This window comes from Neolamprologus brichardi, unplaced genomic scaffold (assembly GCF_056152115.1).
Source record: "Neolamprologus brichardi isolate AB-2024 unplaced genomic scaffold, ASM5615211v1 NODE_ptg000032l+_length_1147064_cov_1, whole genome shotgun sequence".
Classification (NCBI taxonomy): domain Eukaryota; kingdom Metazoa; phylum Chordata; class Actinopteri; order Cichliformes; family Cichlidae; genus Neolamprologus; species Neolamprologus brichardi.
Genome location: NW_028270039.1, coordinates 247115 through 259318, shown reverse-complemented (window position 1 = coordinate 259318; position 12204 = coordinate 247115). Strand labels below are relative to the sequence as shown.

At 44.4% G+C, this 12204-nt stretch overlaps 1 protein-coding gene across 1 annotated transcript in view; it reads right to left on the bottom strand.

Annotated features, from left to right (window-relative positions):
• Window positions 1–2405: 2405 nt before the first annotated feature.
• pdzd8 (PDZ domain containing 8) overlaps window positions 2406–12204 on the bottom strand; it is a 42807-nt gene continuing 33008 nt past the window's right edge. Inside the window, exons 4-5 of the mRNA XM_006807069.2 lie at window positions 6499–6661; window positions 2406–6414 (exon numbers count right to left, since the gene is read on the bottom strand). Of these exons, the coding sequence (XP_006807132.2) occupies window positions 4076–6414; window positions 6499–6661 (2502 nt within the window). The 3' untranslated portion in view covers window positions 2406–4075. The remainder of the gene's footprint in view (window positions 6415–6498; window positions 6662–12204) is intronic.

The window sequence follows — 12204 nt, the reverse complement described above, 5'->3', positions numbered from 1 at the left end:
TGTGTGTGGCTAACATGTAGCACTTTAACAGGTCCCAGAAATCCTCATGTTGAGTAGTCGTGCCGAGCGCTTGAAGACAGCAGATGGGTTGTCATGACGGGGGAATGTGGGAGCAGACACTCTGTAATCAGGCTGTCCATCTCAACACTGGCCTTCAATTACTTTGCAGATGCTCACACGATACCTCCTTTCCCTCTTCACTGAAGCCTGAAACACTTGTTCTTGCAGTGTAGGTGAACCAGAGCTTTCTATGTGATATTACATTTCTGTGTGCAACTATTTTACCAATTAGTTTCACATTTTCTGAAGGGGGCGGGGCTATGGCCTTACAAATGGTACACTACACAGCCTTCAATGAGGAGCTGGGGACATGCTATCAAAGGTCATCATTCAATGACACTAGCAGCGGTGCCGTCTCTGCTGTGATCATTATCATTTTCAATGGTAATGCAAAACAAAATCCTTAATGTGTTAAAAAAAACAGCAGAGATGAGAAGTTATCGATGTGTTTGATTGGAAGCGAGTTCACAGCCTCTCTGCTAATTTCACACTAGGTTCAATCCATTGCTCTTTGTTATTAGACTGTGTTTTCCAGTCATTCAAGCATCGTTTGCAAATGTTTAATCAGACTCTGTTTCTTACTGTCAATCACTTAAAACTGTTACGTTATCTTTGTGACTCAGTTCAATGAAAATTTTAATGAATGAATTAAAAATATGTGACTTAAAGGCAAAATGAAGACATTTAAACTCAAATTTAAACTTAAAAAATGAATAACTTAAAAAAAGGATAATTTGAAAAACCTTTTAGAGGTTTTAAAGAATTGTTTAAGACATTAATGGGTAGGTTATTTTGGGGGTTAACGTAGTGCAACCAAAGAATACAGCAAAGGTACTGAGACATGGCATCAGGCCACTCGTATTGCACTTGGAACTTTTGGGGGCTCGTCCGGGATTTGAACCCAGGACCTCTCGCATGGCAGGCGAGAGAACTTCAAAACTTTCTTAGGTTTCAAAGAACAACTTCTAAAAAACTCCAAGAGGAAACTACTGCAGCGTAGAGAAGGGCACCTCATTTCTGTCTCCATGAACTCTTTCAGCGTAGCTTTGTACTATTCACCGTTCAAAGTAGCTTTCTCTTTGAACTGTGAATATTTCCACATTAAGAAGCTGCTGTCTTCAGAGGTTAGTCTTATTCTGTATGTCTGTGAAGGAACGTCTCTTCCAGACAGCAAAAAAGGCCATAAACAAGTGTATTACACAACTTTGGCTCTTCAGACATTAGCACAGACAGCATGCTAACAGTAAGCTAGCCAAGACTGAAGTGAATGCAGGCTGCAGCATTCAGAGCCCAAACATCAACACAAAGAGCAGTGATGAGTAGTCAGTCTGTTTCTAAAGCACAGTCACTGTTGTAATCTTTAAAGTCTCTGTGCGGGTTTTGCTTTGTGTTCATGCCTAAATCCTGAGACAGACACGTGCGTCCTCGTTAGGATAGGGATTTGTGTTAGCGTGTGCGCCTGCAGCCTACAGGTTTATGGTGTTAACTGGTAATTATGTAAGAATGTGTTTCATTTTACAGAGAAATGCAAAAGTAATGTAACAAGTAGTGTAACAAATGACATGCTCCTGGGAGTAATTAAGTAACAAATGCTTTTTGGGAATGGTGGTCACTCCCAATGTGGAGCCAACGAGAGCCCAATGAGCTGTGATATTGAGAATGGAACTGCTTTAAAACAGCCATTGGTCCCGATTGGTAAATGTAGCTTAGCTCTTCCTAAAACAGCCTCTTATAAGTTCCCTTTCTTTGACCTCACGCTGAGTCAACAGTAGAACAATCGATCTGAAACTGAGCACTTAGAGCAACGTAAAGCTGAGGTTTTGATGCACATAAATACATACATGCACTTTTCCTACTGTGTGGCAATTTTAGCACAGAAGTCAAAGTGTACAATGTTGTCATCATACATATTCACACTGGTCTTTGCATGTAGCGTGCACCTCTCATGAAAACAGGCCCAACTGAGCAGCTTTCCCATCCATAGATGGTCCTGGTTTCTGTGGAAAATATGGTGTTGGCTTTAAGCCACTACGTGTCCAAATTCAATCTGAATACACCGTGCTTTCTAGTGTCATCGCTAACTTTTGGTTTTGGCCTTCCAAGTGGAATTTCTCTTAGTAAAATAAAGCTTTTTGTGACGCTGAGTCCACTACAAAGGCTGAACAATGGTGTGCCAATCATCCTGTGAAGACTTGCATCAAAGTTACTGAAATAAGCCGAGTTTCTCCCGACACATTAATTATTAAGTGTTGTTATGTTTTGAACGTCTGTGTGAATAAAACTGGTAGGAAAGAGCGTTTTTAGCGCTCAAGCAGAGAAGCAACAACACGATGAACCAATGGGAGTTCATGTGATTCTGTTTATTTAGCGTATGTACAATAAAGCTTCATCACACGAGGCTTTCTCAAAAAACAACATCCGTCATACATACACACAAAAAACACACCATCTCAATCTGAAAGCAGTGGTCAGAGCAGTGGGCGGAGCTTTTACTCACTGTGGAGTTTCCGAGGTTCGGGCTGTGAGTGGGGGCAGAAGCATGTGAGTGTGAGCTCAGTGGACGAGGAAATGCAGCAGAAGTGCTTTATAAAACAAATATTGCACAAAAAGATCAAAAGACAGCTATAGCAACCAGTGTGTGAATATCCACAGCACATAGCAACAGATTGACCACAGCAGACAGGAACATGCCCTTTGTTGAATCTGCAGTCGGTAACACTGGAGTGTGAAGAGCAGATTGTAGGCTCGTCTCTATGCAGATCTTCACTCGTGGCTTTTGAATAGGTCAGCTTCACCCATTCACACCTGCTCTCCACTGACAAAGTGACACGTTCAACCAGAAGCCACAAGGAAACCGTCACAGGTGAATAACATCAGCTGTCAGCAGAGATGAGACATCCTCAGTCACAACAATAAACCTGCTGCTGTTGTACTTCCTTCACTGCAGTGTTTCAGCTCATAACTTACATGTGAAGTCTATTTAACAACAAAAAGCTTCTTCTATTCGAGCGTTTCATACAGTACATCTCCTTCTGTAGCGTCACATGACACAGAGCTGCTTCCCGTATGCGCTGTGACACTAAATAGAAAAATAAAGGACGAAGCCAACGACAGACTGTGTTCAGGGTTTAGGGCAGATTTCCCCAACACGCAGATGTCTTCTTGTTCTTAGCAGCTGTAAACAGTGAATGGAGATCATGGCGCTTTGGGAGCTATAGCTGTTTTTGACACAAACAGACTTAATGCTCAGCATGTTAAAGGACGGACGGAGGGAGGGTGGTGCCGAACAGCTGTACAGACACAACGTGGAAAAGATCAGACGTTTGGAAACAACTTAAAGGCAAACAGGATGAAACCAGGTGTGGATTAAAAACACAGGAGCTAAAGCAGCCGGGTCACATTCATTCAGAGTCTCTCTCACACTTACAACAACGTGCCACAGAACCGCTGTACACACTGGAGGAATGTTAACGAAATATAACACAGAAATATTCATAACTTGATGGATCATCTTGCACCCAGGGACGTTTAAAGAACAATAAAATAAAAACAACAGATGATCTGAATACAGACCAACCAATCAAAACAGAGGAAAACAATATATAAACGACACCATGTGCAGAAGTGAAAGCCCAACGATCACTGTGATGACTCATTCAAACATCTTACAAAAGAAAAATCAAGACTGGATCCTTCAGCCTACAAAATACAAACCCTGTTGCTCTTCATGTTTCATAATTGTTCTCCAAAATAAAGGTAAGACAGCAACCTGCATTAATGCATACAGTGACATTCTCAGGTCGCAGGAAACCAAAGGGATCAATGTGCAGCTGGCGTTCGATAACTCACGTGCAACTTTCATTCTTCCCTTAAAAACCTCAAGCATGGAAATCAGTAGATCAATAACGGCTTCACCGTCCGTGAAACAATTTTCATTTTGACATGAAAAAGGAAACAAACAAATTACAGGTGACGCTCGACGCCCACATCCCCGTATTTTAAACGCAGTCTTATTCTAGTGCAGAGCCTCCACGCAGATCTGCTCTTCGGTGATGTCGTCCAGCAGCGGCACATCTACGGGGCTGCACATGTCGCTGTCGTACACCTCTGTCCCCAGGAGGGCCTCCTCCTCCAGACCTTCTTCTTTGCCCTTAAAGCCTCGCTGCTCTGAAGGAGAAGTGCTTTCCACCGACTCCAAGTCCTCAATCCCTGCGCGGTAGTGAATCATCAGCAGGGTGAGGGCCTGGAGCCTCTCCCCGGACTTGGCCAGGGCGGTGCTGATAAGGGCCTTGCGGCGTGCATCTGTGGCTTCCCTCTCCTCCAGCAGAAGGGTGTTATTGTGCTCCAGCTCCTGGTCAATTTCCTGCTGCAGTTTGTCCAGCATCAACTCCAGCTTCTGGGAGCGCTCGTCTGTGGGCAGCCCCCGGTAAAGGTCGCGACCTATCTCCTTCACAGCTATGAACACGCTGTCGTCCAGCCCGCCCTCCTTACGTACCAGTTTACTGCTCCCACCGCTCCCAGCTGGCTGCTTTGACGGGCTGGCACCACTAGTGTACGTTTCAGTATCGCTGCTTTCATTGTCAGACGTGTTGGGGGTGTGTTTAGGCGAGGGCTCCACCGCTCCCGGCACCACGTCGGCTACCTGTTCGGTAAACCGAGCCTTGGGCACCTGGCGGAGGTTCAGCAGACGGGAGCTGGTGTTGATAATGTGGCGAGTTAGACCCGTGGTGGCGCGGTTTATGGTGGATTTGGCTTCGAGGTCAGCTCCACGGCGTTCGGCGGTGGCCACACAAAAAGGGTTTTCAGCGAGGCACTTCTCCTGGCACTTTTTGTGGCAAACGTAGGCGCAGACCATACACTGAGAGGCTGCCTTGGTCCAAACCTTCTTCTTGCAGTACTCACACCAGGTGGGGTTCTGGAACTGAGTGTCCTGGAAGTTATGACGGACCTCCTGCAACTGCAGAGCGCTGTAGGTCAAGTCCTCGCGCGGCGCCGCAGGGACGGGCTCCCTCTCCCTCAGGTCCTCCTCCTGAACACTGCCCTCTGCTTCTCTTTCCACCAGCCCAACCGGATAGTCCAGCTCCCCCTCAGCTAAGTAGCAGAAGTTTAAAGTAACATCTCCATAACACAGCTTCTCGTTGAAACCTTTGTGGGTGCTGAGACTGCGTAACGCGGTGCGACTGACGTTAGCTCTGGGCTCCGGAGCCCCCAACCTGAAGGTGCTCTGGTACTCTCCTGAAGATGTGGCCATACATTCCAGAGCTATGTGCTCCAACTGGAGGCTCACATGACCCAGGCATATCAGACTGCCCAGTTTAAAGGGATCTTTGCACCACAGGGCCACATTAAGGTATTTATGGTTGCTCTCCACCTCAAACACCACAGACGCCTTGGACCAGTGTGCCGTTTGGCTACGAAACATGGTTTCTGTGGATTCCCAGAGGGAGTGGTCCTCTACGCTGTCCCGTGTACTGGAGGAGCTCTCTGATGCTTTGTCCTTCGCTTGATCAGCCCTGCTGCTGGTCACAGTTGATGGAAGTACCTCCTCACTCGTGTCCGTTGCCTTGCTGGACTGTTTCGCCTCCATCTGTTTGACACATGCCTTCTCAGACTTGTCCTCGCCGGGTCCAGTGCGCTGAACCTTTTCTGGAGACTTTTCTGAAGCGCTGGTCGTCTTCGTAACGGAAGGAGCAGCGGTGACGTTAGCAGCTGCAGAATCCACACTCTCCAAAAGGCTCGTTTCGGAGGATGCCGACGTCAACCTGATCTGTGGTCGTGGTGGAACTGGAGGGCGGGAAGGGGGAGGTGGGGGAGGGACAGTAGGGCGTTGCAGAACCTCCCCTGGATCACTACTGGTCTTTTGTGGGGAGGGCTTTGGTGATTCTTTGGGCTGGGGCTTTAGTGGTGACTGGAGACCCACCAGGTTTAGCTTGCGGTTGAGGATGGGTGATATGGTACCAAGAGGCTTAGAAGCCAGGTTGGCTACAGTCCTTTTGGGGCTTTGGTTTACTGTAAGTAAGAAATCCTCCTTGGTCTCACTGATAATTGTGGTATTTTGCCCAGCAGTGCCACCACTAGACTTGGATTCCACAATCAACTCTTCAAACTCAGAGTCTATGTCTTTGCTGTCAGACAGGTCAGAAAGGGTGCTGATGGGGGCTGGCTCTTCCTCATAGCCTGCTTGCTGGGACATGAAACCAATTTCTTCCAGCTGAGCAAGTCCTTCCTGCAGAGCTGCCTGGTTTCCCAAAGAGGGAGTCTGATGACGTACTGGTCTCTCGTAAAGTACCAACACCTTTTCTCCGGCCTGCTTTAACAGTTTTGGTACCTGAACCGAGGACGTCACTTTAACACCTGTTAACGAGAAAAGAAGAATGAGATCATGCGAGTTTCAAATTAGAAGTGCAAATGTTAGAAAGTAACACAAACACCTCGGACCTCCAATTTCAATGAGACGATCACCCTTTTGCAGCTCTGCCAACGCTGCCGGGGAGTTGGGCAAAACTGTCTCGATGCAAACGTGCACCGCATCGCCCTCACTGGCAGTGACGTGCCTGAACGTCATCCCCACGCTGCCACATGTCCCCTTGATAATCTCCGTCTGATGCAACGAGAGAAAGAAGAAAAAAAGCAGAATTAAGACTACCACCGACTAGTGGTTAAAAGTCACAAACGTTTACAAATGTACGATCCTTTAACTTTGTATACGAGTAGTAATGCAGTGTGAGAGAGGTTTAATGTCCTGGTCGTCCTGGTTGTTGTGTCCTTGGGCAAGACACTTCACCTACCGCCTACTGGTGTTGGCCAGAGGGGCCGATGGCGCGATATGGCAGCCTCGCTTCTGTCAGTCTGCCCCAGGGCAGCTGTGGCTACAACTGTAGCTGCCTCCACCAGTGTGTGAATGTGAGAGTGAATGAATAGTGGTATTGTAAAGCGCTTTGGGTGCCTTGAAAAGCGCTATATAAATCCAATCCATTAATGTAATCTAATCATACGCTGTTTTGGAAGAAAGTGTAAATAATTAGGTCTGAGAAATAAGAAATATTGCATCCTTGAAAAAATTAATTAGTTTCTGTTTTTTAATCTCCTTCTAATGAGTCCGAGTTAGCAGGTTACTGTGTTTGAAACGGTCACACACAGCGTCTTGAATAATCAGACCCCATCTTTGAGACCTGACGGGCACCTAAACCGAGCACCGTTGAGCACAGCAGGTATCCCCACGTGTTTTAAGATCAGGTTTAAAACTTTCCTTTTTGCTAAAGCATATCGTTAGGGCTGGATCTCTGAAGCTTAGGCTGCTGGGGGATTCCCATGATGCACTGGGTGTTTCTTCTTCATTCATCATCAATCTTTTTGTTCAACCCACTAAATTAAAGCTGAAAGTCTGCACTTCAACTGCATCCTAGTTGTTTTATTGAAAATTGATTGTGGCAATGCACAGAACCAATGGTAGAAAACAGCTGTGTGATATTTTGTGACCTAACTGGATGTTCCAGGTAGAAAGAACAGGTGGAAATCACATGAAGAGACCCATGACTGGTTTACAGAGAACAATAAAGGGAGGCTGACTCGATGTGAGCCGACTGAGACAAACGACTGTAATTTCCCTGCTGTGGATTTGTTACAGCTCTGCTGGAAGGCAGAGTTGGTGCTGTCCATGAATAAGCATTTGATCTATATAGTCTGCACATGAAGTCAAACATCACATTATTTACTGTTTATAAAACTGATCCATTCTCTTTGTGTCAAATGTTTCTTATTTTAAAACTTCTCATACGGGATAAGCAAGTTTGACATTTTAAATCTCTCCATTTTCATTCATCACAACTGTGGGAAGCAGAGTCAGCACTGATGCTCCCCAGCATCAACCAGCAGACCGTGCTGCAGGAGTCAGCACGGCCCCCTGCCTGGGTGGGTGTCCTCCAAGTACTCTGCCTCCCCTCAGTTACACTAACTGGTGTTTCTAAATGATCAACATACAGTACAGTGTGTTTAAACACAATAAAGAGCGAGTAGCGTGTAGCTGTGAGTGTGTGCGTATTTGCCTGCACCATTGTGTCGCACATTGATAAAATCTGGAGCAGGACTCCAGTCATGCATGGGGCTGGAAGTATTTCAGCTCAGTGTGAGTCTTCATTGTGCTCAGCTGCCATTAATGGGCTCACTGGTTTCCTTCCTCGTCTGCTCTCCCTGCCTCACAAACAGCGTCACCACTTGCTTCCTGTGTGTAGTCGTATCACTGATATGTTGGGTACAATAGAGTTCCATTTGGGGAGAAAAAGAGGTTCCCGGTGAAGTGAATCGTGGAGAAGGGTAAGTAGTGGACACGATCTGGTCTCCAGGAAATGAAGGTAAGTTAATATAATGTTCTCTGAAATGATTAAAAAAAGATTGAGTGTGTGTCTCGAGATTTAATCTGATCTGGCCATGTTGAAGACTCTAACGCTGCAGAGGCAACAGGTTGCTGCAGGCCAAAATGAAGACGTTAACCCAGCACATCCTACAGGCACCTGCTGCATAACACATGATCAGAAATGTGTGCAACTGTGAGTCATGCTCACACTAATGAGGATTACAAAACGATTCAATGACTGATGTTTATATGAATACAGGCTGGTTTACTTTGGTTTTCTACACTCTTATGAAGAGTATGTTTTAATAAACACATTACCAGCTGTGCAAACTTATAAAACTGCTCTGTGAATCTCATTTGTTGATAGGCTGATGGTGAAATGGACACTGCAGAGACATCAGAACTGAAATGGTTACTGATTGTGGTTTGGCAGGTCAATTATGCCTGAAGTCTACCGTATTTTCCGCACTATAAGGCGCACTTAAAATCCTTTAATTTTCTCAAAAATCAACAGTGCTCCTTATGTATGAATTCTGGTTGTGCTTACTGACCTCAACCGGTTATATGTGCTACACGGCGCTCAGAAATGTTTTAATATGACTTTGGTAAGCTACGAAGCCGCACCGCTTCATGGACTGTCGGAGCGTCAGGAGCCTCGCAGAGGAATCTGGGTCCTAAACTCTGTCGCTTCAGGTTCCAAAGTCAAACGAACACTGCGGCATCACTGAGAGTTAAAAACTGTCTAAATTCTTTCATCTGTAATAAAATCATCAGCGTTGCTGCTTTACCAGGTGTAGCAATTAAGTTTAACATCCAGGCATCCATGAAAACAGGATTTATTACATTTAACAGAGTTAGAAGTTAGCAGGAAGCTAGCAGGAAGCTAGCAGGAAGCTAGCAGGAAGTTAGCTCGCTAGCTTCCACCTAAACATGATGTAGCATGTTCTGACAGAGAGACTTCTGAAAGATTCAAACGTACAGTGTGGAGATACAGAATTTCTTTTATTGCTGCCATATAATCTGCATCATTATAACTGCATTGATAACATTCTTTACAGTATTATTTCATCTAATAATATTTCTCACAGTATTGATATTGCATTAAAGTTGTTTATTGAAGATGTTCATTTGAGGATCCTTCCATTATGTTAACAGAAGTACTTCATACACATTGCATAGTATTTGTGCTCATTAAGAGTTGTTGCTTAGTCTGCAGAGGGTCTTAAGCTTTGTGAAGCGTGACGTCTTCACAATCTATTGTGTTAGAGACTAGAGCATAGAAGGATAACTGCAATACATGCTTACAATACATATAACACATATACTCTAGGAATGTGTCAGGCCTGAGGCCTAAACTCATTTGGTGTCTCACTATATTTTAGTCTACTTGGCAACAGATGACCAGAGTCAATAATTAGCCCCAGAGACCCTGAAGGCTTGAAGTTTATTACCTTGTATGGAAGGTGTTATAGAAAAGAGAAGTTCTATGTCTGTTTATAGCCATTAAAGATGTACAAGATGTACCATTAACTGTGACTAACGTCTTTAACCTATTTTAATCTGTAATTGACGCCATGGGGGGGCGTGTACCCCACTGCTTTATAAGTGTTCTCCATATGTATTTTTGTCAGAAGACATGCTGATGTTTTCTCCTGGCTGCTATCACTTCCAACATAAAAGAAGACAAAACTAAACAGCAGTGACGTTTGTAGGGTTACTGGAGTTTGGCTAGCTGGTATATAATGATGTGCTACGTGATCGCTAGCTACACAGCTATGTTAGCATAAACACAGTGAAGCTGGAGGATGAACGCTAACACTTTTCCACTCGATAAAAGTTAGCGTGAGGGATTCTGATGGTCAGGGACAAATACAATCGCATGGCAGGATGCTGTACACGGGCCAAACTTCAGTCAGGAGAACAACTGAGATAATCCATCCACAATACGAGGTTAGTCATTAATATACTGCAACAACATGGGAACAGAGCAGCTGGAGAGGATTCAGCATTAATGACTCAATGTTACGGAAGTGGAGGAAGCATGAAGGGTGAGTTGAGTAATGTTTGACTTATCTGTTTTGTTTAATGCGCCTTACGTATAAGAAAATATGGTAGTTGTAATGTGTGTCTATGAATGATAAAATAATTTCACTTAATTTAGACTGTAAGACAACATTTATATATCACTAAGGTATTAACTAACAACTCTGCAAACACAGTGGCTGACTGTTTTATTTATTATCTGCTGCATGATACACTGGCATACGGCGGGGAGGGGGCGGGGCTTCAGGTTCTGAAAGGTGAGAGTAGGTGATGAGGAGCAGCCTTGTAGCTGTGTGTATACAGCTGCTGTACCAATGCCTACAATAGATTTGCAGAGGAGAACACAAGTCCATCCTGCTCAAGTGCAAATAGACACACAAACACACCAATATATGCGCAGGCACAGTCACTCATATGCACCCAATTATATGGCAGCACACACAAAGGCCCAGTGCTAATATTAGCTCGTTTTCAAGACATAAATCTGCAGTTTCATTTGTTTAAAAAACAAAACCATCCTAAACCTGTTCTGTTAGTTTGTATTTAAATACAGTGACCAAGTGTAGAAGGAGAAATTGAATATATGAACATGAGAGTAAGTTTACTGCAAAGTCAGCCACATTTAAAATGTGAAGGATTCATGGTCTTATAAACATGCTTCATGGCCTCGGCCATCAACACACTACGGACCAATAATCTTAGTATTGTATGTCATAGAAACACTTTTTTAAAAAGGGCATGTATTTCATTTACCGTGAAAGTACTCCACTATTTGTTTAAGGTGTACATCACTGCAGTAAGCTAGTAACACTGGGAGCATTTCTCTGTTTTCTGATTTTGCTGCCATCTTTCTATCACAACTGTGGTCTTCTACTCCTCGTCAACCACTCATGTGTTTTTGGTGGGCCAGCCCATGCTTACTATCTTACTAGGTATTACTTACTACTATCGAGCTTACTATCTGGAAGTCAAACTTGGGAACCTCTAGCCCAGGGGTGTCCAACTCCAGGCCTCGAGGGCCGGAGTCCTACAGGTTTTAGATGTGTCCTTGATCCAACACAGCTGATTTGAATGGCTAAATCACCTCCTCAACATGTCTTGAAGTTCTCCAGAGGCCTGCTAATGAACTAATCATTTGATTCAGGTGTTGTGACCCAGGGTGAGATCTAAAACATGCAGGACACCGGCCCTTCAGGCCTGGAGTTGCCCACCCCTGCTCTAGTCCATATTTGGCACAGATATTCCCACACAATATCCCAGGCACTTTGCTGTGTCCATCAGTGTACGATGTCCCAACTTACATGAACCTGGTGCATAATAAAAACACACAGTCAAGAGCTCAAATGAGCAGAGCTGAAGCCCAGCAGACACCTGCCAGTTACAGACACAGTGTCAACATGCTCAAATATCCAGCCCAAAGCCTTTTTAACCATCTCTTAGAATTACCCAGATGTGGACTAGACCTGAGTGATAAAATATATCAGATGGGGATATTAAAACGTCTGTTGTTTCATATTACACCAGTGTTTTTTTTGCTAGGTCCCCTTTGTTTTACAAGAAAATCTTTGCCTGCCCCGATTTGAACCGGGGGAACAAACTAGGGCTGGGCGATATGACCCAAAATGTATATCTCAATATTTTTTAGCTGGAGGGAGATATACGATATACATCTTGATATTTTTTTAAAGCCATAAAGTAAGAACAAAAAGAGTTCTTAGTCAAAGCTGTTTTATTAACATACAGCATAG